Source organism: Sarcophilus harrisii, chromosome 2 (genome assembly GCF_902635505.1).
Source record: "Sarcophilus harrisii chromosome 2, mSarHar1.11, whole genome shotgun sequence".
Lineage (NCBI taxonomy): Eukaryota > Metazoa > Chordata > Mammalia > Dasyuromorphia > Dasyuridae > Sarcophilus > Sarcophilus harrisii.
Window position 1 is genome coordinate 256,649,598 of NC_045427.1, and position 27,824 is coordinate 256,677,421.

Genomic DNA, 27,824 nt, shown 5'->3' on the forward strand with positions numbered 1-27,824 from the left:
TTCCTTTCAGGTACAATATTCTATATATTTTCCTCCTGATGTTATTTACTTTTTTGTGCAATGGAGCCTCTCTGTGATTGCTGTGGCAGGTAGGAACTTATAAAGATTATATTCCTTCCCACCCATACCTACCCCAATCCATTTCTTACTCTGTTCATATTAACACAAAGAATTGTAATTTGTTTTGTTTATTGAAATTTTGGTAGAGAAAGACAAAAGCTTTTTATTGTTGAGGAAATTTTGAGGACTTTCCTATTTTTTATGTTTCATGTAAACTGAATGCTAAAGAGACTGTCTAGCTCTCCCCTTTTTAATCTGGGCAAGGGGTCATGAGGACTGAAGAGAATAAGAATTTCTTTTTCTTGATGACTTGGCCTCTGAACCATGGGTTGGAGAATTAGGATGAATAATATTAAATTTAAGGAAAAGGAGAGTATTTTTAGCATGTAATCCTTTTTGTAAGAAAGTCAAATCAAATTCTTATCAGAGAAATCGAGCGATTCTTGTGCTCCTGACATTTTCAAGTTTTTTTCTTTTTAATTAAGTTTTTACTTCTACAAATAAATGTCTTTTCCTAAATAATCCCTTGAAGTTTATTCCAGCATCAATTGGATCAGATTAGAGAACTCTATAGGAATAAGAATGGAGAATTCCATTTCATATTTACAAGAATCTCCTACACAGTATATACTACTTTTTCAGTTTTCTTCTCTTATTTTTTAGTCATTATTTATCATTACTAAAATATATTTTTTATTTCAGCATTTATTTGATATTGAATAGGATGAAATTATTTTATACTATTTACTTTAGTGTGTTATCTTTATTAATTTTAATTTTTTTAAGTACTTCATTTAAAAGTAACAGTTATATGGCAGGTAAGTTTCCCCTTCTCTATTTTAGTTACAGCTGATAGAAAAGTATTATATATTCTTTTGGATTGATGCATCTCCCCACACATGCTACCTTCACCTATTGTTTAGGATGAATGAGGAAAGTTTTCCCAACATTTCTAAATGTGATTCTTTCAGTCAGTTTATCTTTTGATTTTTTTTTTTTTATGTCAAGGTGACAGCTTTTCTGAATTGAATATGGCATCTAAGAAGGTCTTATGTTAGCCTTTATATTTGCTTCCTTGATTGTCTTTTTAAAAGTTCTTTGCCAGGTAATTCTTATAAGAAATGTTCTTCTCATGCCTTTTTTTGTCTAGGCACTCTACCCTACTAACTTGTTTTTTGAAGAAAAGCTTCATGTTAACTTCAAGAGAGTAGGAGAACAGCCAAAATGAGGAAGTCATCAGATAAATAGTCCCAATATCACTTATTATGGAGAAGAATGTACATTTTGCACTAGTATTTTTATTCATTACCATGTCTTTTATCATGATGATATCTTTCAGAATAGAAATATATTTTTTTAAAATTTTAATTATTTTTTTATTTGTTTTGAGATACATTGTTTTGTTGCTGTAAATTCCTTGGTATGAAAACTCTTTACCAAGGTAGATATGCAACTCATATCCATACTTCATTATTATACAAAATAAAAGAGAAAGTGAGTTGAGGGTGATGTGGTTAGGGAGTCAACCTTGGTGCCAGGAAGATTAGTTGCAATCCTTCCTCTTATACATTCTAGTTATGTGAACTTGGACAGTCACCTAATTAACCCCCTCACCATTTCCCAGATCACTTGCTGATACTTCATTATTGGAGAGTAGCTCTCCTATGTCCAGTTTATATAATGGGGAATTAGGTCAAATTATTTAATTTTTTAATGCTTTTATTTACTTGAACATGCTTACTTCCAGGTTGGACTAATAACTTAGTACTGTACTATATAAAGTCCTTCATAAATACAATGTTGGACAAATATTCAAATATCCTTATTTGACATGATATAGTAGAATTCTAATAACTGCTTAAGTGTCTGGAAGTAGGAAAATTAATTGACAGCAAACAAAGTAACTGCTTCTCTTAAAAAGAAATGTATAACATAACAAGTTATCTCCTCTCATCCAAGTAAATCAATTTGCATCAAAAGAGTATTTGGTTTAATTGTGAATCACTACTAAACTTAAATTTTCAACCCTAAATGTCATTGAGAAAAAAGTTTTTACTTTAATGAAAGTCCAGAAATAGTCTTCATCTATTGCATGGAGTTAGGAAAAGAGATGAGTGAGGGGTTAGTATGGAAAGCTGCATACTCTGGCAACTTTTATGTTAGAACCTCACCATATGTCTTTATTGTAGAATTCCCAGAATATTTCCATATTATGCCCATACTCAAAGATAGCATAAACTCACTTTACATACTAGATGTGTTCCCAGAAAGTCACATATGGAAACATAAATAAAAAGAAATATTACTCTACCATAAGAAAAAAAATTATTACTATGAAGAATTCAGAGAAGCCCAAGAAGTCTTATACATTGATCCAGAGATAAAATAGACAGAATCAGAAGAAAACAATATGCACAACAACTGTAACAATGTAAATGGAAAAAACAAATGAACAAAACTGGTCATAAAGTAATTATTATAATGATCTAGCTTGGTTTTAGAAGTGATTTGGAAATATATACTCCCCTCCTTTCTTTACAGTAAAGGAGAATAATCTGATAGAACGTTTCATATGCCATCACATTTCGTTAGCTTTGCTGAACCATCTTTTCTTTTTTTTTTAATTTTTAAATTTTTATTAAATCTTTTTACTTTCAAAATGAATGCATGGACAATTTTTCAACATTGACCTTTGCAACACTTGTTTTCCAATTTTTCCTCCCTTTCCCCCCACCTTGTCCCTTAGATGACAAGTAATCCAATATATGTTAAAATGGCAAAATATATATTAAATCCAATATATGCACACATATTTATACAATTATATTGCTATACAAGAAAAATCAGGTCAAAAAGGAAAAAAAAATGAGAAAGAAAATAAAATTCATGCAAACGACAACAAAAAGAATGAAAATGCTCTGTTGTGATTCACACTCAGTACTTACAGTCTTCTCTCTGGGTGTGGATGGCTCTCTTCATAACAAGATCATTAGAACTGAATCATCTTGTTGTTGAAAAGAGCCACATCCATCAGAATTGATCTTCGTATAATCTTGTTACCGAGTACAGTGATCTCCTGTGAACCATCTTTTCTTAAAGAGATGACTCCCTGGGAAGGAAAGGGAGCTGGACTGTTAAGGAAAAACTTAGAGAAAAGTTATTTATTTACATTAAATAGATTTACATTTTTTACATTAACAGATGTGAGAGAAACAGGCGATCAATTTTCATAGTTATTTTCAAGGACAATTGGCCTACGCATGGAAATGGAGACAAAAATATATCAATAATTTTTTTTAATAAAGAAAAGTCAAGATGAAACCACATTATTGTTTTAAGTCATTGTTTCCCATTGACTTCTATAAGAATATCAAAAATATATTCCCAAAGCAAGGAAGGATTGTTCCTGTATCTGATGATGGAATAGTTAATTCAGGAGTATGTTAGAAGCTACTCATACCAACTAGTGAGCCAATTTAATATTGTTGGTGTATTTACATATTGGAAATCAGCAAATGCTACAAATTTGAGCTTCTTTTTAAAAAAATTGTTTTGACTTAAGAAATTCATAAATTATGTGAATCTATGGATGTTGAGTTAATGGGATATTTAGGAGGTTTGAGGACTTGCAATTGTCTTTTTGAAGACAATGGTTTAATGTCTTTTATAAATTTGCACTTAATAGCATCTAATTAATAATAATAATAATTATGATGATGATGATGCAAATTAAAATTAAAAGTGTGTTGTGGGTATTTTTTTTTTTCTGGAGAGGTAGTTGTGAAACACTTAGCAGCACTACCACTACCAAAGAAGGTATCATTTTGATGATAAGGCAGATTTCATTTCACTTGTTGTCTCTCTCTGGATCAAGCTTAGTAGAGTATAATTCTTTTCTCCTTCTTCCTTGACTATCTTGGGCAAATCTTACTAATGTATCTTCTTAGGTTCAGAAATTTTAGTATTTTTAAGAGTAGTTATTGGCATTTTCCGGCTCAAAACTTTTAGCCTTGTCTACTGCTTTTCTCATTACCTAAACCTTGTTCCTGCTTCACATTTCTAATCACTTCTTTCTTCATTGATACTTTTTTTCCAACTGTTTGCCTCAGTCCCACATGGATATCCACATCTTTTCTTTTTATTTTTGGTTTAGTTAATTTCTAGCGAGTCTCCTGGCTGCTAACCTTTCCATAAGAAGTTGTCATTCTGTCCAGCAAAAAGTGGATATTCAAGAATGTATATGAGGTAGGGAGGATAATATTCATCACAAATATGGATCAGAACTTTTTACCTTAATTTTTCCATCATTTGGACAGAAATCTATGAATATGAGTAGGATGGTTTGAGGACATTCAGTTGTCTTTTTGAAGAGAGTTATTTAATACCTTTTATGAATTTGCACTTGATAGTGCCTAATTAGTTTAGAATTGTTCAGCTATCCTCTCAGTGGTGTTCTGGTTTTCCTTGATTTCTAAACTAGGCAGTTGTGATTACTTTGTTATTTTTATATCAACTGGCACTGATAGACAGTCTTGAAGCCAGATCCTTGATGTCATGCTGGGGTGTGGGGGGACGATCATTTTAAAAGCGCACGCACAATCCATCACGTTGGTAAAGAAGTATGGCTCCATCACTTTTGTTTCTTAATCACAAAATTATCTGTGATGAGCTTTAAAAGAAGTTGCTTTCTTAAAAGACAAAATTTTAATTATTCATAGTGCTTTGCTGTACCATAAAAGTCGATTTATTTGCATTGTAATTTGTTCAAGTTGCATCTGGTAGGAAAATATATCAGAAGTAATTAATTGTAGTTAACATGCAATGAGGTAGATACATCCACTGAGGACAATTGGAAGCAGTAGCAGTGGAGTATTGATTGCCTTTTAGAGAGGGAGGAAAAAAAAAAAAAGAAATCTTGTCCCATTTCTAAATGTTAACAATTCAGAGAGAAAAATTCCCACTTGGGAAGAATGTTTTCCAGGTTGCTTCCCTGCCAGGTGTTTGACATTGAGTGCAGTCTTAGATGAATGAGGCTTATGGCAGCCTTTGGAAATGACCGACTCCTGGGAGTCTCAGCTTCCTGCTGTGAAAGTTTCTATTTTCAAAGCACATCAGTTTCAGTGGGAATGTTCCAGTGGTCCCATATGCTGCTTCTAACGGAGAGCTAAGTTTCTCTCCTGAATCCTAGACAGCTCCTGAAGAGGTTCCCTGGCTGCTAACAAAATGAATTTCAATATGTTACCAATGAACAAACGGCATGTTCCCAACCACTAATGCAATTGAGTCCCGTCAATTATTAATAGAAGTGTAGTTTGTTTTTGTTTCTTGGGGGTCCCTTTTTTAGCACCACTAAATGCTTCAGAGATGGCTTGGGTGGGTTCAAAAGCAGAAACAAAAACAAAAATCACAGAGAAAGAAGAAAAAAAACCCAACCCAAACAATATGCTTGTTGGCTTTGAAACTAGCTGTATTTTCTCTCTTTGCCTTTTTCTCTCTCCTTGACCTAGCAGCAGGAAGTCTTTGTCTGAGGTGTTCATCTGGAACAACTTTTCCACACTTGTTTTCATGTTCTGTTAGATTACAGGGCAGCAGGCCTACGTTTGAAGCTCTTTTCCCTTTTGTTTCTTTGCAGTGCACTCCAGTAATTAACTTTGTCCTTCTTTTATTTGTTCCAGTCAATCGCAGTCCACTCTGCTGAGCATCTTCTCCCAGGAGTACCAGGTTAGAAGTTTTCTCCTTTGTGAGGGTTGACAGGTGCCTAATTGAATGATGAATGTCCCTTTATTTCTTTGTAATTGAACTGCCAGCTTTCTGATTGGGTTGGAGGATGTTCTCTTTTCCACATCAAGCGCCGCCTGAGTCTCAGTGGATGCCTGCCAAGCCTACCCATCCATCTGTCTAATAACATCTAGCCTTTGCTTATTTGGTGGACCTGTAATAAATTATGCTAAACCATTATTATTCTGACAATAATAATTTCCCTGTGTTGCGTGGTTCCATGTGCTAAATGTTTGCTGACTTGCACTGTCAGGGCTGCTTTCCATTGCTGACAGAGATGATGATAAATGACCATTGCTGGAGTGGCAGAAGGCAAGAGAGGCAGAAAATGGAGTCATTTATCATGAGATGACAGGTGTCAGTCAAGTGGCAAGTCTCTATGGAATTACTTTTTGTAGTTTTCAAATAAGTTGTTTTTAAGCAATGTTCTTCCCCGTTAAAAATGGCAATCAGATTGTAAAACTCGAGTGTAAGGGACTTGGATGGAATTGGATTGAGGGGAAATTAATACAAGGGTTGGAAGAGAGAACAAGTTCTTCTTTGCCCTCTACAACCCTAAGCAAACTTATTTAGATTCAATTACTATGACCCTTCTGGCTTTTACATATATAGTACACTCTGGTATAGTCTGGAGACATACCTGCCAACAGATAGAGACAAAAATGCCTTGGTTCATAGAACCCTAAGGGGAAAAAAAGACTAAACTGCAACTACCAAGATCCCCAAATTCTTGCTCTTGGGGTATTGGATCAGGTGATCAGCAAACGTGTTCTTCCCAATTTGAATTTAAGATAACATGAAAATTTCTTTTTGTTTTGTTTCAGAAACACATAAAGAGAACTCATGCTAAACATCATACTGTGGAGGCTATCGAAACTTATTACCAGAGGTATGACCTGCCTGTCCCACTAGAGGGTATCCTAGCACCTACTAATTGTAATCATAATTATGAATAAATTAGGTCATTAAACTAATTTCCTATATAATATCCCAAGACATTTTTATTCAAGCCTCAGTTTTAAGTAAGTTAATTTGTTGAGATTCCTAAATACTTAGTTTTGGAAATATAAGTAAAGTGGTAAAAATGGTCTAGGGGATAGGGTGAGGATGTTTATATAAGTATGTCATATATAGATGTCTATAGAAAATATAAACAAAGTATAAAATCTCTATTGGTCTTGAATATATGAAATGTTGTGAATATGTAAATATATGTGGATGGATAGATAAATACATAGTAGAAACTACTCTTCCTTTTATCTTCCTCGCAAAATTTAAAAAGCATAATTAAAAATAAAAATGAGTTATTGTGAAAAGTATTATGCTATCTCAGAGACTCTGGCCTAGGCACTTTAAGAACAGAAGATGATTTATATAAAATCATGTGAAAGTGTAACACGTACATTTCCCTATCTTCTTTCAGATTCCATAGAATTTTTTTATTTTAGATCAATAAAAACTAACTTTCCAACACCTGCATTTGAAAACAGATAAAAAGACAATTCAGGAAACTTTTCTAAAATGTCACTGTGTAAAGGATTACTCTTTCTCTCTCTTTTTTTTTGGGGGGGGGGCAATTGGGATTAACAATAATTGGTTTTTATTGCTTGATGTAAAAGTTATTTTCTTTAAATGTTTCAATAGCATAATTGGATTATTCAGATAACTGGATGAACTCTGTAATTAAAATATTACACCCTAAATTGACACACCTGAGCAACTTCTATGGCAAGTGATAGTATATCTGCAAATGCAGATGCATATTTGTATAGTGTTTTGTGAATGAAATAAATTCACAGGTATATGTATATAAAAGCCATTAGCCTAATATTTATACTTTTTAGATGTGAGAATTGACTCATTGAAAAGCTAGCTCAAAATTAGCCCAAAGCTAATTTTATCTTTCAGCATGTTACAGATGCTATAAGGATATGTTATTTTGAATTACAACAGATGATACCATCTAGGAAATGTATTATTTTTGTTATTATTGTTGTTGCAAGTACCTTTTAGCCTAATGGCTTTAACATTAAGATAACAAAGTCCATTTATGTAGATTATGCATAATATTTCTCAGAATGTCCAGAGAGATGATATTTCTAGATAACTATGTAATTCCTAAAATATTACCATTTGTAAATTCAGTCCAGAAAAAAACTCGTGTCCTTGAAATTAACTTTGTAAATTAATAATTGCAAGCTCCTCCTAAGTCTTTTAAACAATGAATTTGGTACTTAATAGTAAATATTTTTCTGCATTTTCACCTGAATATTTAGTACATTTCATAAAAATCAAGAACATCCCCAAACAGTGCACTAGATATATTTATAACTTTCAACAAAATGTCAAATTCGATTTGATTATTATTGTACAAAGTGAATTCTATCTGTGTAGGATGAATGTATAGATTGTAGTTTGTAATTCTGAATGGCCATTTATGTGGATGAAACTTTATATTTTTGGCCTGAATGATCCAAAGGATAGTAATCAGGTTGGTACTGCAGTATGAAACTGCTATACCTGGATTGATTGAATGAGCTGGAGATGCTAAATCTGGGCAATTGAAGAATTTGGAAAGGAAGGTGAGTGACACAAAATTCCTGCCTTCAGCATCTGAACAGTTTTTTACATAAATCTGGTTGGGTTTGGGGAATATTATGAGGGCCAGTATGTGGAAATTACAGAGACAAATTTCTGGCTTAATGAAGAGGAAGAAAAAGTGCCAAATAATTAAGGTTATCAAAAATGGAATGACTTTCCTCTACTATGTGAGTTTCTAGAGGGTTTAAAGGAAGGCTTAATGACTATTAGAGGTGAGAAAGTTTTGGATAAGGTATATATTGTGAGATAGGGTCCAGAGCAGATGACCTCTGACATTCTTACTCACTTTTGAGTTCTATGATTCTGTGCTTATTTATTAAAGAGGAAATGAAGAGTAACTTTATTGATGAGATCACTGTATATAACAAGTATTGAGGATTGCCTGAACATTGTTACAATTATCAGCTAACCTGTTACAAATAGGGGATCAAGCTTGACCTGGAATTACTTTATTGTCACATTTTAAATTACTTTCTGAAGAGATATTTAGAGAAAGGAGGAAAAATAGTTAAATACCAAATGAGCAGATTTCCAAAAATAAGTTTATAGGTTTACAAATTTCTATTTCCTGGATTATTCAAAATACCATAGTCGTGCAGGCTTAACTTAAATATATCACATCTCTGTTTCTTTATTCCTTATTTTTATTATAAGCCATATTATTATATATAATTATATAGATATACACATACATACATAATTATATACATATGCATAATATAATACATATTATTATGTAAAGAGTAGAATATATAGCCACATATTATGTTCATAAATTTGTCAGTTACACTGTAAATCTGCTTCAGACTGTGTTGTGCTAAAATCTGTGTTGTATATAAAAAAGTAGAATTTACAAAATTATCTGAACAGTTCAGACCCAGAGGCTGGACACCCCACCTTCAATAAAAAGGCAATACTAGATTATCCATATGATTAAAGAACATTATTTGTGGGTTTATGATGGCACGAACAAGATACATCTGTTTCTATATCTATATTTAAAGTTGTGTCAATGCATGCCAACTGTGTTGCATATAAAGTCATGAAATTTAAGAAATTACCAGGACAGTTCAGGTCAATCAGTTTAGATTATCCATAACTGTAAAAACAAACACTTCTTTTGATATTAAATAAAAGGTGAATCAAAGGAATTTATATTTGAATTCAAGAGTCTTTTTGAGTGTTTCTGTTTTGAATGCATTTGAAACAATTGAATCAGATTTGTAAAGTGTAGAATATAATGATTTGCTGATAGATCACTTGGTGTTTTATAAGACATTTTTCTTATAACAACGATAAATTTATGTAAATATTCTCATTTTACAGATGAGGAAACTGAGATTGAGAAAGATGAAGTCATTTGCTCAACTAGTGATTTTCAGAACCAAGACTCAAATCTAGGGCTCAGACCTTCAGATTCTTGTGTTATTTCTGTTATATCATTTTTCAGCCTTCCTCCTTATAATTTTTTATAAATCAAATTACCAAATGAGGTCACATTTATAAAGTAATTAACACAATGCCTTGTATATAATAGTCTCTTATTAATGCTTGTTCCCTTCCATCTTTACATGCTTACCTCATACTGGGGAAAGATTATGTTATCTTAAAGAAAAAAAACGATTGTTATTTTTCAGATTGATGTAAAATACCTACCATTTTTCTAGGACAGGGAAGTAAAATCATTTGTTGGTCTATATTTTCCAGATGGGTGGTTGAGGAGGCAGATTGTTTTGGTTTAAATATTCTTATAGTTTTTATAAATCTAGAATAAACACAGTTCTTATTTACATCAAAGGGAGATAAGTCAATCAAATGAAAACATCAATGACAATTTGAAAGCAAGATTTGATGTAGATTGAGTATGGTTTGTATTTGACAGATAATAGAGAAAATTCACTATATTCAGGTAATGAAGGAATAGTTTCCTTGTGGTTTTTTCCCCCAGTGGGCATGGAGAAGGAGTTAGTTAATTGGATAAATTTCTTTAATTCTTAACTATACTTCACTATGTTTTTGTTTGTTTATTTTAGAAACAACCTCAGGGATGATTTTTTTAAAATGATGCTTTATCCTTTCAACTATACTGATGTTTCTGTGGGGGATTTTTGAGAAGCCTTTGTCAGTATTTGTTCATACATATTCTGTTGGATAAAAAAGAAAAAGAATTGTTTGGTCACATTTGCCAAACTCTTATCAACATACTAGTCCCTTTTTATGGGGTCATCTTTTTGGAGCAGTAGAAAATCAGAATTATTTGAATCTAATTTGGATATACATATATAGAAACAGCAAATCTTCCCATGTGCATATGAATAATTTTAATAGTTTATATCATTACATGATCATTTTAAGGTTTATAAAACACTTTATATATATCATTGAATTTGATGATCACAACAACCATAGAAAATAAATGCTTTTATTATCCCTATATGACAGTGGAAGAAACTGAGTCAGTCAACTAGTAATTATTAAACATCTATGCTAAGTTAGCACTGTGCTTAAACATGGTGCTACCAAGAAAGGCAAAGCATGGTCTCCTGCTCTTAAGGATATCACTGTCTAATGAGAGATACAACATGAGAACTATAATATACAAACAAGATATATAGTGGCTATAATGTGAGTAGTCTTAAAATGAAGGCACTAAATTTAGAGAAGATTGGAAAGTCTTCTTGCAGAAGATAGTATTTTAGCTGGAACTTGAAGAAATCAGGGAAGCTGAGAGGCAGAGATAAGGAAGAAGATTATTTCACATATTGATGTCAGCCCAAGAGAGAAAGACCCAGTCTCCAAAAAATAATATAATAATAATAATAAAATAAGATTGATTTTTGAAGACTGATTTACAATGTAACAGAATTTCAGAGTTGTAAGGGACTTTAGTGGCCATCTAGCCTAACTCATGCCCCCAAAAAAGTCCTCTCTACAACTTACCCAACAAATGGTCATTCTACTTTTTTCCTGAAAACATCTAATAAGGGGAAACCCACTACTGTCCCAAATAGACTATTATGTATTTATGTAATGCTATTCATATTGAAGTTTTTTTTTCTTATATAAAGCCTCAATTTGACTTTTTACATCTTCTGTCCATTGCTCCTTTTAACAAATCCATTGGTGATGAATCATAAGTATAAGACTTTTGAAGTTAAGTCCTAATCATGGGTCATCTATACTTGAAATAGAAATCGCAGGATTCTGAAGAATTTTGTTCATGCTTTTCTTTAATGTTGCAATCTTTTCATTGTATATAAGATTTTAACTCATTCTGCATTTTTCAGTGTCTCAAACTAATAATGATGTTTTGCTTTAGGAACTGTGTAACTTTAGTCTTTTTAGAGGATTTTCAAAAATAAGAATATCCATAGGAAAATTGTTGGGGACAAATTTCTCAACCTACTTTTACAACAGATTGAGGAAGGTTTATAAAATTATTGTCCTGTTTGCCATATGTGGCAAATTGGCCAATGAAATGTAATGTCATGAGAATTATTACAGGATATTTTGATTTTACGATGATTTATATTTTTATTTTTATGATGGATTTATGAATCAATTTAGTGTATTTCAATAAAACCTAACTATTAAACACTCACTGTATGTAAGCCACTATGTTTGGCTCTATAGATCCAAAGACAAAATTGAAATAGTTATGAACTTCAAGAAGCTTTTATTATTCTGGGAGACTATTAGATGCCACAAATAAATTCAAGTTGTCCCAGAAATCTTAGTTTAATTTTAAACTGCTAAATTTAACTAGCCTTAAAATGCGCTATGACTTTTGGGGTACCTTGTATACTACATGGCAATTGAATGAGAGAGAGAGAAAAAGAATAAATATATCAGATTAGGGTTAAACAGGGAAATCAGAGTAAGCGTCATAGGAAAAGTGTAACTTGAGATGTACCTTAAGAGAAGATAAGGATGCTGTTGAAGAGAAGTGCATTCCAGGAACAGGACAATGATATGAAGGTGGGATATCCCAGTTTAACTGACTTTTTGATTGACTGCCCAGAGTATATTGTTGAAAGGTTTTCATTCTGGTTTGATTCTTGATGCATTCTCAAAAGGTTTAGCATATCCTTAAAGACTTCTTCTCCCCACCACTGTACTATAATTCCTAGATTATCCCATAAAATGTGAGAAATGTGGGCTTTTTTTTATTTTTAGGGGTGAGCAGTTGATTCTCAGATGCTTTCATGTTAGACTATGGTTCTCTTTGTATGATTCCATGACGCATTATGGGAACTTTTTAAAAAATTAATTATTTTGACTATGGACATCAATAAACTTGAACATTTGAATATACAAATAGCATAAAAATAAGTTATGTAAGAAATTATGAACTTCTCTTATGGGCAATTTGCATTTTTATTTTATTCTACAAGCATTTATTTTTATTTATTCATTCATTAAAACTTTTTATTATCAAAACATATGCATGGGTAATTTTTCAATATTGACCTTTGCCAAACCTTCTGTTCCAAATTTTTCCCTCTTTCTCCCACTCCCTCCTCTAGATGGCAGGTAGTCCAATACATGTTAAATATGTTAAAATATATGTTAAATCCAATATATATACACATATTTATACAGTTATCTTGCTGCACAGGAAAAAATGGATCTAGAAAGAAAGAAAACAAACCTGAGAAGGAAAATAAAAATGCAAGCAAACAATAGCAGAAAGAGCAAAAATGCTATGTTGTGGTCCACACTCATTTCCCATAGTCCTCTCTCTTAATTTGCATTTTTCTGATCAATAGTGATTTGGAGCACCTTTTCATATGACTAGAAATAGTTTCAATTTCTTCATCTGAAAATTGTCTGTTCATATCCTTTGACCATTTATCAATTGGAGAATGGCTTGATTTCTTATAAATTAAAGTCAATTCTCTATATATTTTGGAAATGAGGCCTTTATCAGAGCCTTTGAATGTAAAAATGTTTTCCCAGTTTATTGCTTCTCTTCTAATCTTATCTGCATTAGTTTTGTTTCTACAAAAGCTTTTTAATTTGATATAAGCAAATTTTTTTATTTTGTGATTAATAATGATCTCTAGTTCTTCTTTGGTTATAAATTCCTTCCTCCTCCACAGGTCTGAGAGGTAAACCATTCTATCTTCTTCTAATTTATTTACAATCTCATTCTTTATGTCTAAATCATGTACCCATTTTGACCTTATCTTGGTATATGGTATTGAGTGTAGGACCATGCCTAGTTTCTGCTATGCTAGTTACCAATTTTTCTAGCAGTTTTTGTAAAATAGTGAATTCTTATCCCAAAAGCTTTGGGTTTGTCAAACACTAGATTACTATAGTCATTGACTATTTTGTTCTATAAACTTAACCCATTTCACTGATCAACTGCTCAATTTATTAGTATCAAATGGTTTTGATGACCACTACTTTAGGCCACCTTCATTTGCATTTTTTTCATTAATTCCCTTGAAATTCTTGACCTTTTGTTCTTCCAGATGAATTTTATTATTATTTTTTTCTAGATCAGTAAAATAATTTCTTGGGAGTTTGATTGATATAGCACTAAATAAATAGATTTGTTTAGGTAGTATTGTCATCTTTATTATATTCACTCACCCCATCCAAGAGCACTTAATATTTTCCCAGTTGTTTAGATCTGACTTTATTTATGTAGAAAGTGTTTGTAGTTTTGCTCATATAGTTCCTGACTTTCCCTTGACAGATAGATTCCCAAATATTTTATACTATCAGCAATTATTTTAAATAGAATTTCTCTTTGTATCTGTTGCTGTTGGATTTTGTCAGTGATGTATAAAAATGCTGATGATTTATGTGGATTTATTTTCTATCCTGCAGCTTTGCTAAAGTTGTGGATTATTTCTAATAATTTCTAATCTCTGAGATTCTGTAAGTATACCATCATAACATCTGCAAAGAGTGATAATTTGGTTTCCTCATTACCTAATCTAATTCCTTTAATCTCTTTCTCATCTCTTATTGCCAAAGCTAGCATTTCTAATACAATATTGAATAGTAATGATGATAGTAGGCAACTTTGTTTCACTCTTGATCTTACTGGGAATGGTTCCAGTTTATCCCCATTATATATGATGCTTACTGACGGTTTTAAATAGATGCTACTGACTATTTTAAGGAAAAGTCCATTTATTGTAGTTTGCATTTTTAAAAAGTATGTGGTAAATTAAACACAATAATATCAAACTGCTCTGCATGTATATGTCTCCTTCTGAATTTCCTTCTGCTCTTTTATGTGAATTTTAAAAATTTTTATTTATTTATTTTTAGCATTCCTTTTTTTTAATTTTGAGTTCCAGATTCTCTCCCTCATACCCCCTTCATCACCTACTGAGAAGATAAGCAATATGATATCAATTATACATGTGAAATCCTGCAAAACATATTCCCATATTGACCAGATTGCAAAATAAAGCAAAAAAAAGTGAGAAAATTATGCTTTAATTTGCACTCAGAGTTCATCAATTCTCTGCAGATGGATAGCATTTTGTCATCATGATTCCTTTGGAATTGTCTTGGATCATTGTATTGATTAGACTAGCCAAGTCTTTCACAGTTGATCATCATTACAACATTGCTGTTACGTGCACAATCATCTCCCCCTTCTTCTTATTCCATCAATTCATATGCATCTTGCTATGTTTTTCTAAAAGCACCACCTTGTCATTTTTTTATACTACAATAGTACTCTTATCACAGTCTGCCACAACTGGTACAGCAATTCCAAATTGATGAGCATCCTCTTAATAGCCATTTTTTGGACCACAAAAAAAGATCTATAAACTATTTTTATGTAATATGGGTCTTTTTCCTTTTTTCTCTGCTTTCTTTAGAGTCCAGTATTGGTATCGCTAGTGGTGGTATTGCTGGATCAAAGAGTATGCACAGTACCCTTTGATCCAGCAGTGTTTCTACTGGGGTTGTATCCCAAAGAAATCTTAAAGAAGGGAAAAGGACCTGTATGTGCACAAATGTTTGTGACAAGTCTCTTTGTAGTGGCCAGAAACTGGAAACTGAGTGGATGCCCATCAATTAGAGAATGGCTGAATAAATTGTGGTATATGAATATTATGGAATATTATTGTTCGGTAAGAAATGACTAGCAGGAGGATTTCAGAAAGGCCTGGAGAGACTTACACGAACTGATGCTGAGTGAAATGAGCAGCACCAGAAGATCATTATATATTTCAACAATACTATATGATGATTAATTCTGATGGACGTGGCCCTCTTCAACAATGAGATGAACCAAATCAGTTCCAATAGAGCAGTAATGAACTGTACCAGTTACACCCAGTGAAAGAACTCTGGGAGATGACTATGAACCATTACATAGAATTCCCAATCCTTCTAGTTTTGTCCGCCTGCATTTTTGATTTCCTTCACAGGCTAATAGTACACTATTTCAGACTTCGATTCTTTTTGTGCAGCAAAATAACTGTTAGGACATGTATGCTTATATTGTATTTAATTTATACTTTAATATACTTAACATGTATTAGTCTTCGGGAGGAAGGGATGGGGGGAAGGAGGGGAAAAATTGGAACAAAATGTTTGGCAATTGTCAATGCTGTAAAATTACCCATGCATATAACTTGTAAATAAAAAGCTATAATTAAAAAAAAAAAAAGAGTATGCAGAGTTTTATAACTCTTTGGGAATAATTCCAGATTGTTCTCTAGAATGATTAGACCAGTTTACCACTTCACCACCAATTTTTTAATGCGTCTATTTTCCCCCATCTGCTCCAGCACTTGTCATTTCTGATAGGTATGAGGCAGTTTTAATTTGCCTTTCTCTAATCAATAGTCATTTAGAGGATTTTTTCATATGTCTTAGGCTGTTTTAATCTCTTTATTTGAAAATTTCCTGTTCATATCCCTTAACTATTTATCAATTGGGAAATGGTTTTAAATTTTATATATTTTATCGAGTACCTTCTTTATTTGTGAAATACGGTCTTTATCAGACAAACATACTGTAAAATATTTTGATATTATTTCATTGTCTGTGGTACCTTTTAGCAAAATGTATTTTCCTTGATTCTCTCTTTTTTTAAAATTGGGTCTATTTTTGCATTTATTTTGTCTAAGATCATGATTACCACCCTTGCCTTTTTTTTTTTTTAACTTCAGCTAAAACAATGGATCTTGCTCTAGACCTTTATTATATATATGTCTTTCTGTTTTATATATGTCTCTTATACACAACAAGAATAGTTTTTATAATGGAGGTGTTTTTAATCTATTTTTAATCTATTTCTGTTTTATGGTTTAACTTATTCCATTTACATTCACAGTTATGATTATTAACTGTATTTTTCCCTTCATCCTATTTTCTTCTTTCTCTTTCTCTCACTGTTTTTATTCCACTCCTCCTTAAAAGTGTACTTTGCTTCTGATCACTGTCTCCCTTTATCTACTCTCCCTTTTATTATCTTTCTCCCTTCCCCTATATCTCTTTATCACTTTTCCTTCATATTTTTCCTTGTTAGGTAAAAATAGATGTCTATACCCAACTCTCTCTCTCTCTCTCTCTCTCTCTCTCTCTCTCTGACTTTCTCTCTCTCTCTCTGTATGTGTGTGTGTATTCTTCTCTCTTTGAATCTATTCTGATGAGAGTAAGTTTCAAGCATTGTCTTCTACTTTTTCCCATTACCTCCATTATAAAAACTATTCCTTGCATGCCTCTTTTATGTGAGAAAATTTTCTCTATTTTATCTCTCCCTTTCCTTTTCCCTAGCACATTCCTATTTCTTACCCTACATTTTAATATGCTTTAAAAAGCATAATGTTCTAACTGGCCTATATGTAGCTTGTATATACATATTTGTTTATTTATCTCATATATTAGAATATAATACAGGCTTTTATAATTATATATACATATATATTTGAGATTGTCATAATCAATTCACATTCAAAATATTTGCTTATGTATACTCTTTATTGCTCTGATAATGACAAAAGTTTTCTAGGAGTTATATGCGTCATCTTCACATATTAGAATGCACACAGTTTAAATTTATAGAGTTTCTTAAGATTACTCTTTCATGTTTACTTTTTTATAATTCTCTTGATTCTCATGTTTCGCAAATTTTCTTTTCAGCTCTGCTGTTTTCATCAGGAATTCTCAGAGGTTCTTTATTGCATTAAATATCTATTTTTCCCCTGAAGGAGTACACTCAGTTTTGCTGGGTGAGTTATTCGATTGTAGTCCTAGCACCTTTGCCTTACAGAATATTATGTTCAAAACTCTGCTTTTCTGGAGTGGAAGTTACCAAGTCTTATGTGGTTCTGGCTCCATTTTATTTGTTTTTTTTTTTTGAAGTTTTATTTTTTATTTATTTATTTATTTATTTTTTACATGACCAAACCGTTATTTTGCTGTACAAATAGAATCAGACTCTGAAATATTGTACAATTAGCATGTGAAGGAAATCAAAAATGCAGGTGGACAAAAATATAGGGATTGGGAATTCAATGTAATGGTTTTTAGTCATCTCTCAGAATTCTTTCGCTGGGCATAGCTGGTTCAGTTTATTACTGCTCCATTGGAAATGATTTGGTTGATCTCCTTGCTGAGGATGGCCAGGTCCATCAGAACTGGTCATCATCTTGTATTGTTGTTGAAGTATATAATGATCTCTTGGTCCTGGTCGTTTCACTCAGGATCAGTTCATGTAAGTCTCTCCAGGCCTTTCTGAAATCATCCTATTGGTCATTTCTAACAGAACAATAATATTCCATAATATTCATATACCACAATTTATTCAGCCATTTTCCAACTGATGGGCATCCACTCAGTTTCCAGTTTCTAGCCACTACAAAAAGGGCTGCCACAAACATTCATGCACATACAGGTCCCTTTCCCTTCTTTATGATCTCTTTGGCTCCATTTTATTTGAATACATTCTGGCTGCTTACAATTTTTTCTTCTTGAAGTAGAAGTCTGGAATTTGGCTACAGTGATTCTGAGAGTTTCTATTTTGAGATCTTTTCCAGGAAGTAATTGTTGGATTCAGTATCTATTTTACCCTTAGGATCTAAGAGATAAGGCTAATTTTCCTTAATACTTATTTGATGTGATATCTAGGTTTTTTTATTTTTTAAGTCATTGTTTTCAGATAGTCCAGTAATTCCTAAATTGTCACTCCTTGATCATTTTCCCGGATATTTAGTTTTTTCAATGAGCTATTTCACATTCCCTATTTTTTTTCATTCTTTTGATTCTGTTGTTTTTTAAATTTCATGAAGTCATTAGCTTCCACTTGCTCCATTCTAATGTTTAAGAAATTCTTTTATTTAATACATATTTGTATCTCTTTTTCCGTTTGACGAATTCTGCTTTTTAAAGTATTCTTTTTTCCTGAGAAGTTTTGTGCCTCTTTTACCGGTAGGCTAATTCTGGGTGGGTTTTGTTATTTTTTTCTGATTTTTAAAAAAATTTTAAGTGTTATGTTCTTCAGTATTTTTGGTGACTATTTTTACCAAGTTATTAATTCTCTTTTAATAATTTTCATGCATAACTCTGATTTCTTTCCCCAGTTTTTTTTTTTTTTTTTAATACTACTCATCTCTTTCTTTAACGCTTTAGGAATTCTTGCTGACCCTGATTCAGTTGGCATTTTTCTTTAAGACTTTGCTTGTGGATGTTTTTACATTGTTGTCTTCCAAATTTATATATTGGTTTCCTCTGCCAACATAGTAGCTTTTTATGTTCAAATTCCTGTTTTTGTTGTTGTTGCTTGCTCACTTTCTCGGCCTGTTTCTTCACTTTGAACTTTATATTAAAGTTGACTGATCACCAAGGGCCATTGTACTAAATTTTAGGCTTTTATAATGCTAATTTTTTTTTCAGAGTTAGTTCTAGGGGTTCTTCAAGTTTTCTGTGCTTTGTTGTGATTACTACTCTCTATTCTGTTCTTTACCCCGGAATTTTCCTTGATCCCCTATAGCCACATGTACTAGTATTCCTATTGACCCAGGAATTGTAATCAGGTACATGGTACAAGAGATTCTCCTGAATCTCTTGACTCCCAAGCTGCTGCTGTTTTTGCTGTGATTGCCTCAAAGGCGCAATATTAGTAGTCATGCCACATTCCAGGCCTGTGCTGACCCCAGTGTTACAGACCTTTCCTGAAGATGACCTATATTTTCTTCGGGTGAATAAAGCATCTCCCTCTGAGATTTTGTTGACCCTGCTGCTCCAAAATATGATTTGAGGCATGATTTCAAAGTTGTTTAAATGGGAATGTTAGGAGAGTTCAGTGGATCCTAGTTTGTATTATGCTGTTTTGGCTCCATACTCTGTGTGAATCTTTTAAAACTTTTACTGATGCTTATTTATTTTTACATCACTAATATTATCTTCAACCTTTTCGTACCATTATCATATCATTTCATACTCCCTTGTAACAAGTATAGTCAGGCAAAAGAAATTCACACATTGGTTTAGGCCAAATAGTGCATGTCTCATTCATTACCTCTAATCATCAGCTGTTTTCCAAGAGTCTTTTAGAGTGATTATTTCATTAAACAGAGTTTTTAAGTCTGTCAAAGTTATTTTCTTTTTTTTTCCATTTAATTCTATATCACTTTGTACACTCAGCTCTTTCTGTGTCTCATTTTCTTTATTTGTTATCATAATAATATCTCATGTTCATTTGCCAATTTTTTTTTTTTTTAGCAATTCCTTAGTTGACTAGCACCCACTTTGTTTTCAGTTTTTTGCCAAAAGATGCACAAAAAGGTGTGCACTAGATATTCTTTACATATGCATCCTTTTTCCTCATTCTTTGTCTCTTTGGACATATATGTGTAGTTGTGCACAGTTTAATAATACTTGCCACTCCATTACTAAGGAGACTTATATATGACCAACAACTATTTTAAATTGTACCCACAGTACGTAGGTATTGTAGATTTGGTTTCAAATTTAAATACCTTCCTTCCTAACCACACACATAATTCAGATAAAAAATATTTATACCTAGCAAGTTTTTAAAGGTTTTTATGATGTCATACCTTTTGTTTGTGTGTATATGTATAAGTGTATGAGCACCCTGTTTATTGTTTTGTGACTAAGGCTCTATTTGGAGTCAGAAAAATCTTGCTTCTAATTTGACTGCACATACTAGGTTTGAGCTTCAGTCTTCTTATATTTATAAGAAGCATAAAGCCTCCCTTTCCTTTTTCATGGGTCTGTGAGGGTCAAATGTGAGTACATTTTAATATGCTTTAAAAAGCACAATGTTCTAGCTTCCTATATGTATCTTGTATATACATATTTATTTATTTGTCTCTTATATTAGAATGTAAACTCTTTGAGATGACTTTTTTTTAAGAGTATGGACAAACAAACTCTGATAAAAGTAATCCATTCCTTTTCAGAATACAGCTAAAGCACCATCATAACAATTGTCATTTTTCCTTCACAAATCAAGGGACTGGAACCAAGCATTTAACCTAATGCTTAATACAACAGAATAAATATTAACAAATTAATTAATAAATATTTGTTGACTGATTAACTATAATCATCCAAACATGGGAACATTTACTTTTTCTACATAGCTTGTAGGTAGCTAGGCCGATCGGAAACACCTTAGTTCAAATCTGGCCTCAAAAATTTCTTAGCTGATTGACTGTAAATAGTTAATTAACTGCTGTCCCAATTTCCCCATTTATAAAACAGAAGTAATCATAACATCTACCTCTCAAGGTTATTAGAAATTCGAGATAATAATTATGAAGTGTTTGGCACAGTGCCTTGAATGTAAACAGGTATCATTGTTATTGTCATCGTCATTATCATCACCTTTATATCTTAGACAAGACCACAAAATTCAATTGTTTTAATTTTCTGTAGATCCATAAAAATGGCACCATGAAAAGTGGGACTGGTATTCTTAGCCTCTAGCTTTTGTTAAGATTTTGGAAAATGTGACCAATCTATTCTTTTCTTTCTGTGTCCAATTAGGAGTATGGGTAAACAAACACTGATGATAAAGGTATTCATTCTTTCTCAGAAAACAATTAAAGGATCATTAATATATCAGAGCTATTTGTCATTTTTCCTTCTTAAATTCAGATACTGAAACCAAGTTCTACACATAACAGAATTTTATTGGACTTTATTAGATGAGAAAACTGTAGACTATGCTATTTAGCTTTCTTAATTTTTAGGGTTTTTTTGTTGTTTAATAGTAAGAAGCATATAATTTTTAAGAAAACTAGAGTAATAACCTGTAGACAAATTTTAAAATCTATCCCAAATCTTTACTGCTATATTTGACCCTTTCTACTCATATTTTAATGTGTTATTCTGTGTGTATATATGTTTGTGTGGATAGATGGGAGAGAGAAAAAACAAGCTTCCTTGTCCATATTTGGATATGATCTAGGAATTGTTATACTTTTTTGTTTCTGGACCTCTCCCTTTCATTGCTATGCCAAACATGTCAAACATTTGTTGGATGGATTGAATTGAAATGTGAAAGAGAAAGGAAGTAACATGGCATTTGCAAAAAAAAATGTATATGTGAATACAGCTAAATTAGATGGTGCCAGAGGATTCCTCATTACTGGATATATCCTGATTTTAATAAAACTGAAATCTCGAGTTAGAGGATTAAGAATCAAATTTATAATATTTGCTTGAGTCTACATAACCATGATATTTTATTGAGCCATGTAATAAGAAGTCAGTCAATAGTAATTTATAGATTATATGGAGGTCAATTTCTCAGCTCAGATATAAAAAGTTTGTGACTTGTCCTTGATTGCATTAGTAAATGGTAATGATGGGATTTGGATCCAAGCCCTCTAATTCCAAAACCTGTGCTCTTAACTATTCTACTACTTGGTGGAATTTATTTTAGCAATCTCAGAATAATCACATTCAGTTAATTAGATGTTACAATAGCTATATTTAATTCAGTCTCAATTCAACAAGTTTTTAGAAAGCACTCAGTATACGCAAGGCACTAGAAAGTTGCAAAGATACATTTTGTAATCTTTGCCCTTAAGGCATTTACAGTCTAGTAAAATACATTTATAAAAATCCCACAAAAAATTATAATGTAAACAGAACTAGGAGTAGGATTAGGTAGACAAATGCCTAGGATTTTCTTTATGGGGATAATGAGGGGTGGTGTGCAACAAGAGATGGCTTTTGTTATTACTTGCAATAAATGCACATATTTTTAATGCCAGAAATTCCTATTTTCCCAGACAATAGGTGTATCTTTTAGATGAATTCAGGCCACAGGCTACTATGAAAGCTTTCTCTGAAGGGTAGTAAGGCAGCCAGAACCAAGGAGAGGGGGTGGGAGGTAAATGATCATTCATAAAGAATGGCATGACCTTTGTGGGCAGACCCACCATTCTATTCTGTCTCATCTTTGAGTTCCAGAGTGATGCTATAATCATTCAGAAGAAACTTTTCAAACTTAGACTTCACCTCACTGTATTGAAACATCAGTTCAGTCATAGTTACTTGTCTAAATTAAATAATTTACTTGAGCTGTTCTTTCAGTTTAATCAAAATGGTTGATCTGAGTTGTGTATATTGACACATCTAAAGTCCATTAAGTCATTTCACATTTTTTTGAAAATCCCTGTCCTTTTCTTTTGCTGCATGCCCAATAAGAGGCATTAAAAATTTTTTTATATCACCTCTGATACTTTAATATGTACTTTTCCTCCTGTTAGGAGCCTAGTTTCTTTAAATTATGTCAAAGATAACTCCACAATCCAACAAGCATTTATGTATACTAAATGCTGGGAGCAGAAATAAAGACAAAAACAATATCTACCCTCACGCAGCTTGCAATCCAAGTCTATTATCAGGGTGCTATGGAAAAGACTACAAGCAGAGAACTATGCACAAACAAAATATATACAGAATAAATCGGAGATAATCTCAAAGGAAAAAGCTTAGCATTAGTGATAATTGGGAAGGATTCCTTAAAGCTAAATTTAAGTTAACATTAAATTCTTTATAATCTCTCCCCTTTACTATGTTAACCACTTGCTTCCATTTCACAGCTAAAACACGTTTATAAGTATAATTTTTGTGTAATATTTCCTAATTGCAAAATTATTCATGGTTTGTCATTTAGCACCTAACAAATTGAAAACAATGGCTTTAACTCAGACTCGAACACTATAAGATAAATGTTTCCAACCTCTATATTTGACCAGAAATATTTTCCCTTTTCTTAATGAAATCATAAAATGGCAAAATTAAAAGAAACCTGAGAAATTAACTATAGTGTCTACTTACAATGATACCTACTTGTCTACAATAATCCCAACCAATGGACAGAAGGAATAAACTTTTATTAAGCACCTATTTTATGTGCTAGTCACTTTGCTAAGGACTTTACAAATATTATCTTGATTCTCACAACAATCTTGTTAGGTATGAATAATTATTATCCACATTTTACAGTTAAGGAAGTTGTAGTTGAAGAACTTACTTAGGAAGACCCAATCTGAAGAGGAAAAAAAAAAGATGTTAGCCATGAAATCAGCTAACTATAATTTTATATAAATATAAGACAAATATTTCCAACCTTTATATTTAATGAGAAATATTTTTCCATTTTTTCCTTTTCTTAATGAAATCATAAAATTAGAAGGTTCCTGAGAAATTATCTCCTCTGTTATCTACTTATATAAAATGTCTATAATAATTCCAACTGATGAACAGAAGGAATAAACTTTTATTAAGCACCTATTTTGTATAGGCATTTGGCTAAGGACTTTACAAATATTATCTTGATTCTCACAACAAGCTTGTTAGGTATGTGCCATTATTATCCATATTTTATAGTTAAGGAAGCTGTAGATGAAGAAATTATTTAGGAAGACCCAATCTGAAGAGGAAAAAAAAAAGTTAGTCATGAGATCAGCTAAGTTACCTATTTCAGAGATAGCTAATTAGTAAACATTTGTTTGAACAGTATGTCTTAATAAGTTAGAAAGTAATGTTTGAAAAAAGCTAATGAAAAATTGTGAATAACTGGCTCCCTAGTGAAGATGCTGCATCTCAGACTGTAAGAACTAACTTATTCCCTTATTCCCTTTGAGAACACTGGCTAGCTTTAGTGAGATGCATTTTAAGCATATTTCTTAAGAAATAAGCTGCTGTTATTTGTTTAACTTGTTTATAGAATACACAGTGGCATCACATTTAAAGGCTTTAGTCTACTTCAAACCATTTATTGTGTTTTATAAGGGAGCTCATCTTAACATGTGATAAAGCTCTTCGGAATCTTTAGAAAGTTTCTACTAAGAGATTGTGTTCTTCCAAATGAGTTCAATTGGTTTGTTTGCTTTATAATTTTTTGTTGTTATTGTTTTACAAAGAGCTTCAGGGAGACTGGTATATTTGCTCAACCCACCTCCAGAGAGTTAGTTACTGATGATTTAAGATAAGTTGTTTTTTTTGTATTTGTTATCCCCAACCTTCTCTATTATATTAGCATTCTTTAACTAGGTTTCAGTCTGGCATTTGCCCAGGAGAAGCATATACACAGGGGATGCTAACATGTCTACACTGGCCTTTTCTTGTCAGTTGAAAACCATCTGGTTTTCTCTTGTCTAGGTACCTGAGTGGAGTGGTGAAAGATGGAACAGCCCCTGTGCTTTTGGAGCTGGCCAATGAGGTAATCTGATTTTATTTTATATATATATATATATATATATATATATATATATATATATATATATATATTTTTTTTTTTTTTTTTTTTCAAACCTGTTTAAAACCTAAGGGACAAATCTAGAGTAACTTTACTTGGAAATGTAATTAACCTTAAAAAAAAAAAAAAAAAGGTTTCAAGGCATATTAGACATTTAAAATTATTCCCTAGTCTCTTAGTCCTTAAAATAATTGGACAAAGAAGTTCATTTATTAATAAACCATTTAATGTAATTAGTCTCCTTCCTTCAAGGCAAATGTGTGTGTGTTTTTTAAGATACTCAAAATTTTTTGTTTTGGCTGAAATTTTGAAAATGTCTAAAGATGTGTACTCTTAGCATACATTGTACTAATTTTTTAATGTATACTTATGTTAACTAGAGAGATTTTGTAAAGACTTACTTGAAGTTATAAAAATAGTGAAAGGACTTAGACATTTAATGTTAAAGATATAGCATTTGCTTGATTCTTATTCTCATTAGAAAAAAGATACAATACCAATTATTGTCCCATTTTCTTTGCTTGAAAAAGCAGAATATCCTTATTATTAATGCCAAGCAGAAGATGATTTATTGATTTTTTTTTGGTTGGTATTAACTCTTAACTGTTAACTGTTTGGGGAAATAAACAGTAATTTGTGTTTAAAAAGGAACCTCCAAAGACTTCTCTTGAATGAGAAAGATATATATATATATATATATATATATTCCTAATAGTTGCATAGAGCATACTGAAAAAAATAAAATATTTAGCTCTTAAACTTTAAAATATTTATCTACCATAATAAGAGCAATACAATATTTAGCCTGACTTGGAACTGCTTATGCAGCCCTCATAGGGATAAAATGAAATGTACACTGTTTTGTGTTGCATTATAATGGAAAACATAGAAGTAAGGCAGAAAATGTGTGTTTGCATTAAAGATGACTTGGTACCGTTAACATTAGTGTTACAGTAGCAGCAAGTTCTACATGTTATATTAGCCAGGAAGGATGGCTTCTCTCACAGCTTCTGTCTGATGTACACTGCCGCAGTCAGCAAATGAGCAATTACCTATCAGTTACTAGAAGATTTTAATAGTCTAGGAAATGTCTACACACTCTCATAGTAGAGTTAAACCAGATGATAGATTTCTTCCCTCTCTTCTAGCAAAATTGGTATTTTGTTTTACACACTTTTCTTTTTCTTGAAAGCAGAGTGTATTTCTCTTCTTATTTTTAATGTACTCTAAGTTGAAGTACTTTTGAGTCAAGGAATATTATTTCATTGAATAGCTTGGAATCTTTGGTGTTTTGATGAGTATAAAGATAGCAAGGTTAATTCTGGGAGTAATAACATATAAGGCTTCCCAAATTAATATGGCTGTTTGGAAATGATGGCATAAATGACATATGCATTTTGTACAATGAAATTTTAGCATTCCATTTAAAATTTTTTTGAACCAGCCCGCTTCCTTGATCTCCTCCATTTTTATAGTATGATGCAAAAATGTTAATCATACCAATGTGTTACTCTTTCATCCACACCAATGAACCTTTGTGATGCTTCTGAAAGGCTTTACAGTCAATTTCATAGTAAAATTTCACCAAAGAAAAGGAAGTAGCATTATTTAAACAATTTGTGGCTATGGCTGCACACTGGTGCAGAAGAGGATAATGCTAACTGTGAGTTTTGCTAATGCATTAGGGAAATGTGGCAATAACTGGTACCAGATTACTGCTTCCAAACAACCAAGCTGCCATTTTTATGCGATAGTTAATATTTAAATGACAGACTCCTGCATCTGCTGACGATTGATGCAATGGTAATACTTTATGAGTCAATATATATTTAATCAGTGGAAACTGTAAAAATTGATGAGAAATATATAACGTAGGTGCATTATAGTGTGGAACAGCTCTTTTAAATAATAAGACTACTGTATTATTGTTGATTTGAGGGGTAGGGGATATTTGTGGCTGTTGTTTTTAGAAATGTCTTTACATTGGTTATCTAACAGTAATGCTAAAAATAAGAATTTTTAAAATTTCACTTTGTTAAGAATAATAAAATCAGTCATTCTGTTCTTTCCATACAAATATTTTCAAGTGAGATTTGAAGCACTATGAATTTTACTTACATGCTAAATTCTGACATGAAGCATGATGGCCCTATTTCAGAGAAAGATGGACACATGATTAATATGAAAATTAGGGAGATGCAAGTACCTGAACTAATAAGGTAGTCCTTATTCAGGCTGGACTACCTCCAGTAATTTCACCATTTTTCATGTGTCAGCTCTGATGTGGGTTACTGGAAATAAGCAGCTCCGTGGAAAGCATTTCTTTCTACTTGGGGAATTTAAGGGCATCCAAGTACATACATATTTGAAAAAACTGTATGTACAAATGAAGCCAGCCTTTTTGTCTAGTTACTAAATCAAGATAAAAATTTTTGGATGAATATTGGACTTGAAAACCTGTCAAGAAAAATTCATTGTGATAATATATGAGCAGGGTTTACCATCTTACCTTTAGATAAAAAGTCTTGTTTCAGGAAAACATTGTGATGTTGTTTTTAAAATCATGAGATTTCAGATGAATCTTTTTTCACTGGTTTCTAAAAATTCCAAGTATCTGGACAAGACAAAAACAACATCTCTCCAGAAAGAGAAT

General features: G+C 32.0%; 1 protein-coding gene across 4 annotated transcripts in view; it reads left to right on the forward strand.

The window, feature by feature from the left end:
* Window positions 1–27,824, forward strand: part of C2H15orf41 (chromosome 2 C15orf41 homolog) — a 272,031-nt gene that overhangs the window by 55,562 nt on the left and 188,645 nt on the right. For 3 of the 4 annotated variants that reach the window (XM_023500272.2, XM_031952051.1, XM_031952050.1), the window contains exons 2-4: window positions 5,736–5,781; window positions 6,663–6,727; window positions 25,075–25,135. In XM_023500272.2, the coding sequence (XP_023356040.1) occupies window positions 5,736–5,781; window positions 6,663–6,727; window positions 25,075–25,135 (172 nt within the window). The remainder of the gene's footprint in view (window positions 1–5,735; window positions 5,782–6,662; window positions 6,728–25,074; window positions 25,136–27,824) is intronic. The other variant, XM_031952052.1, reaches the window with a different exon arrangement.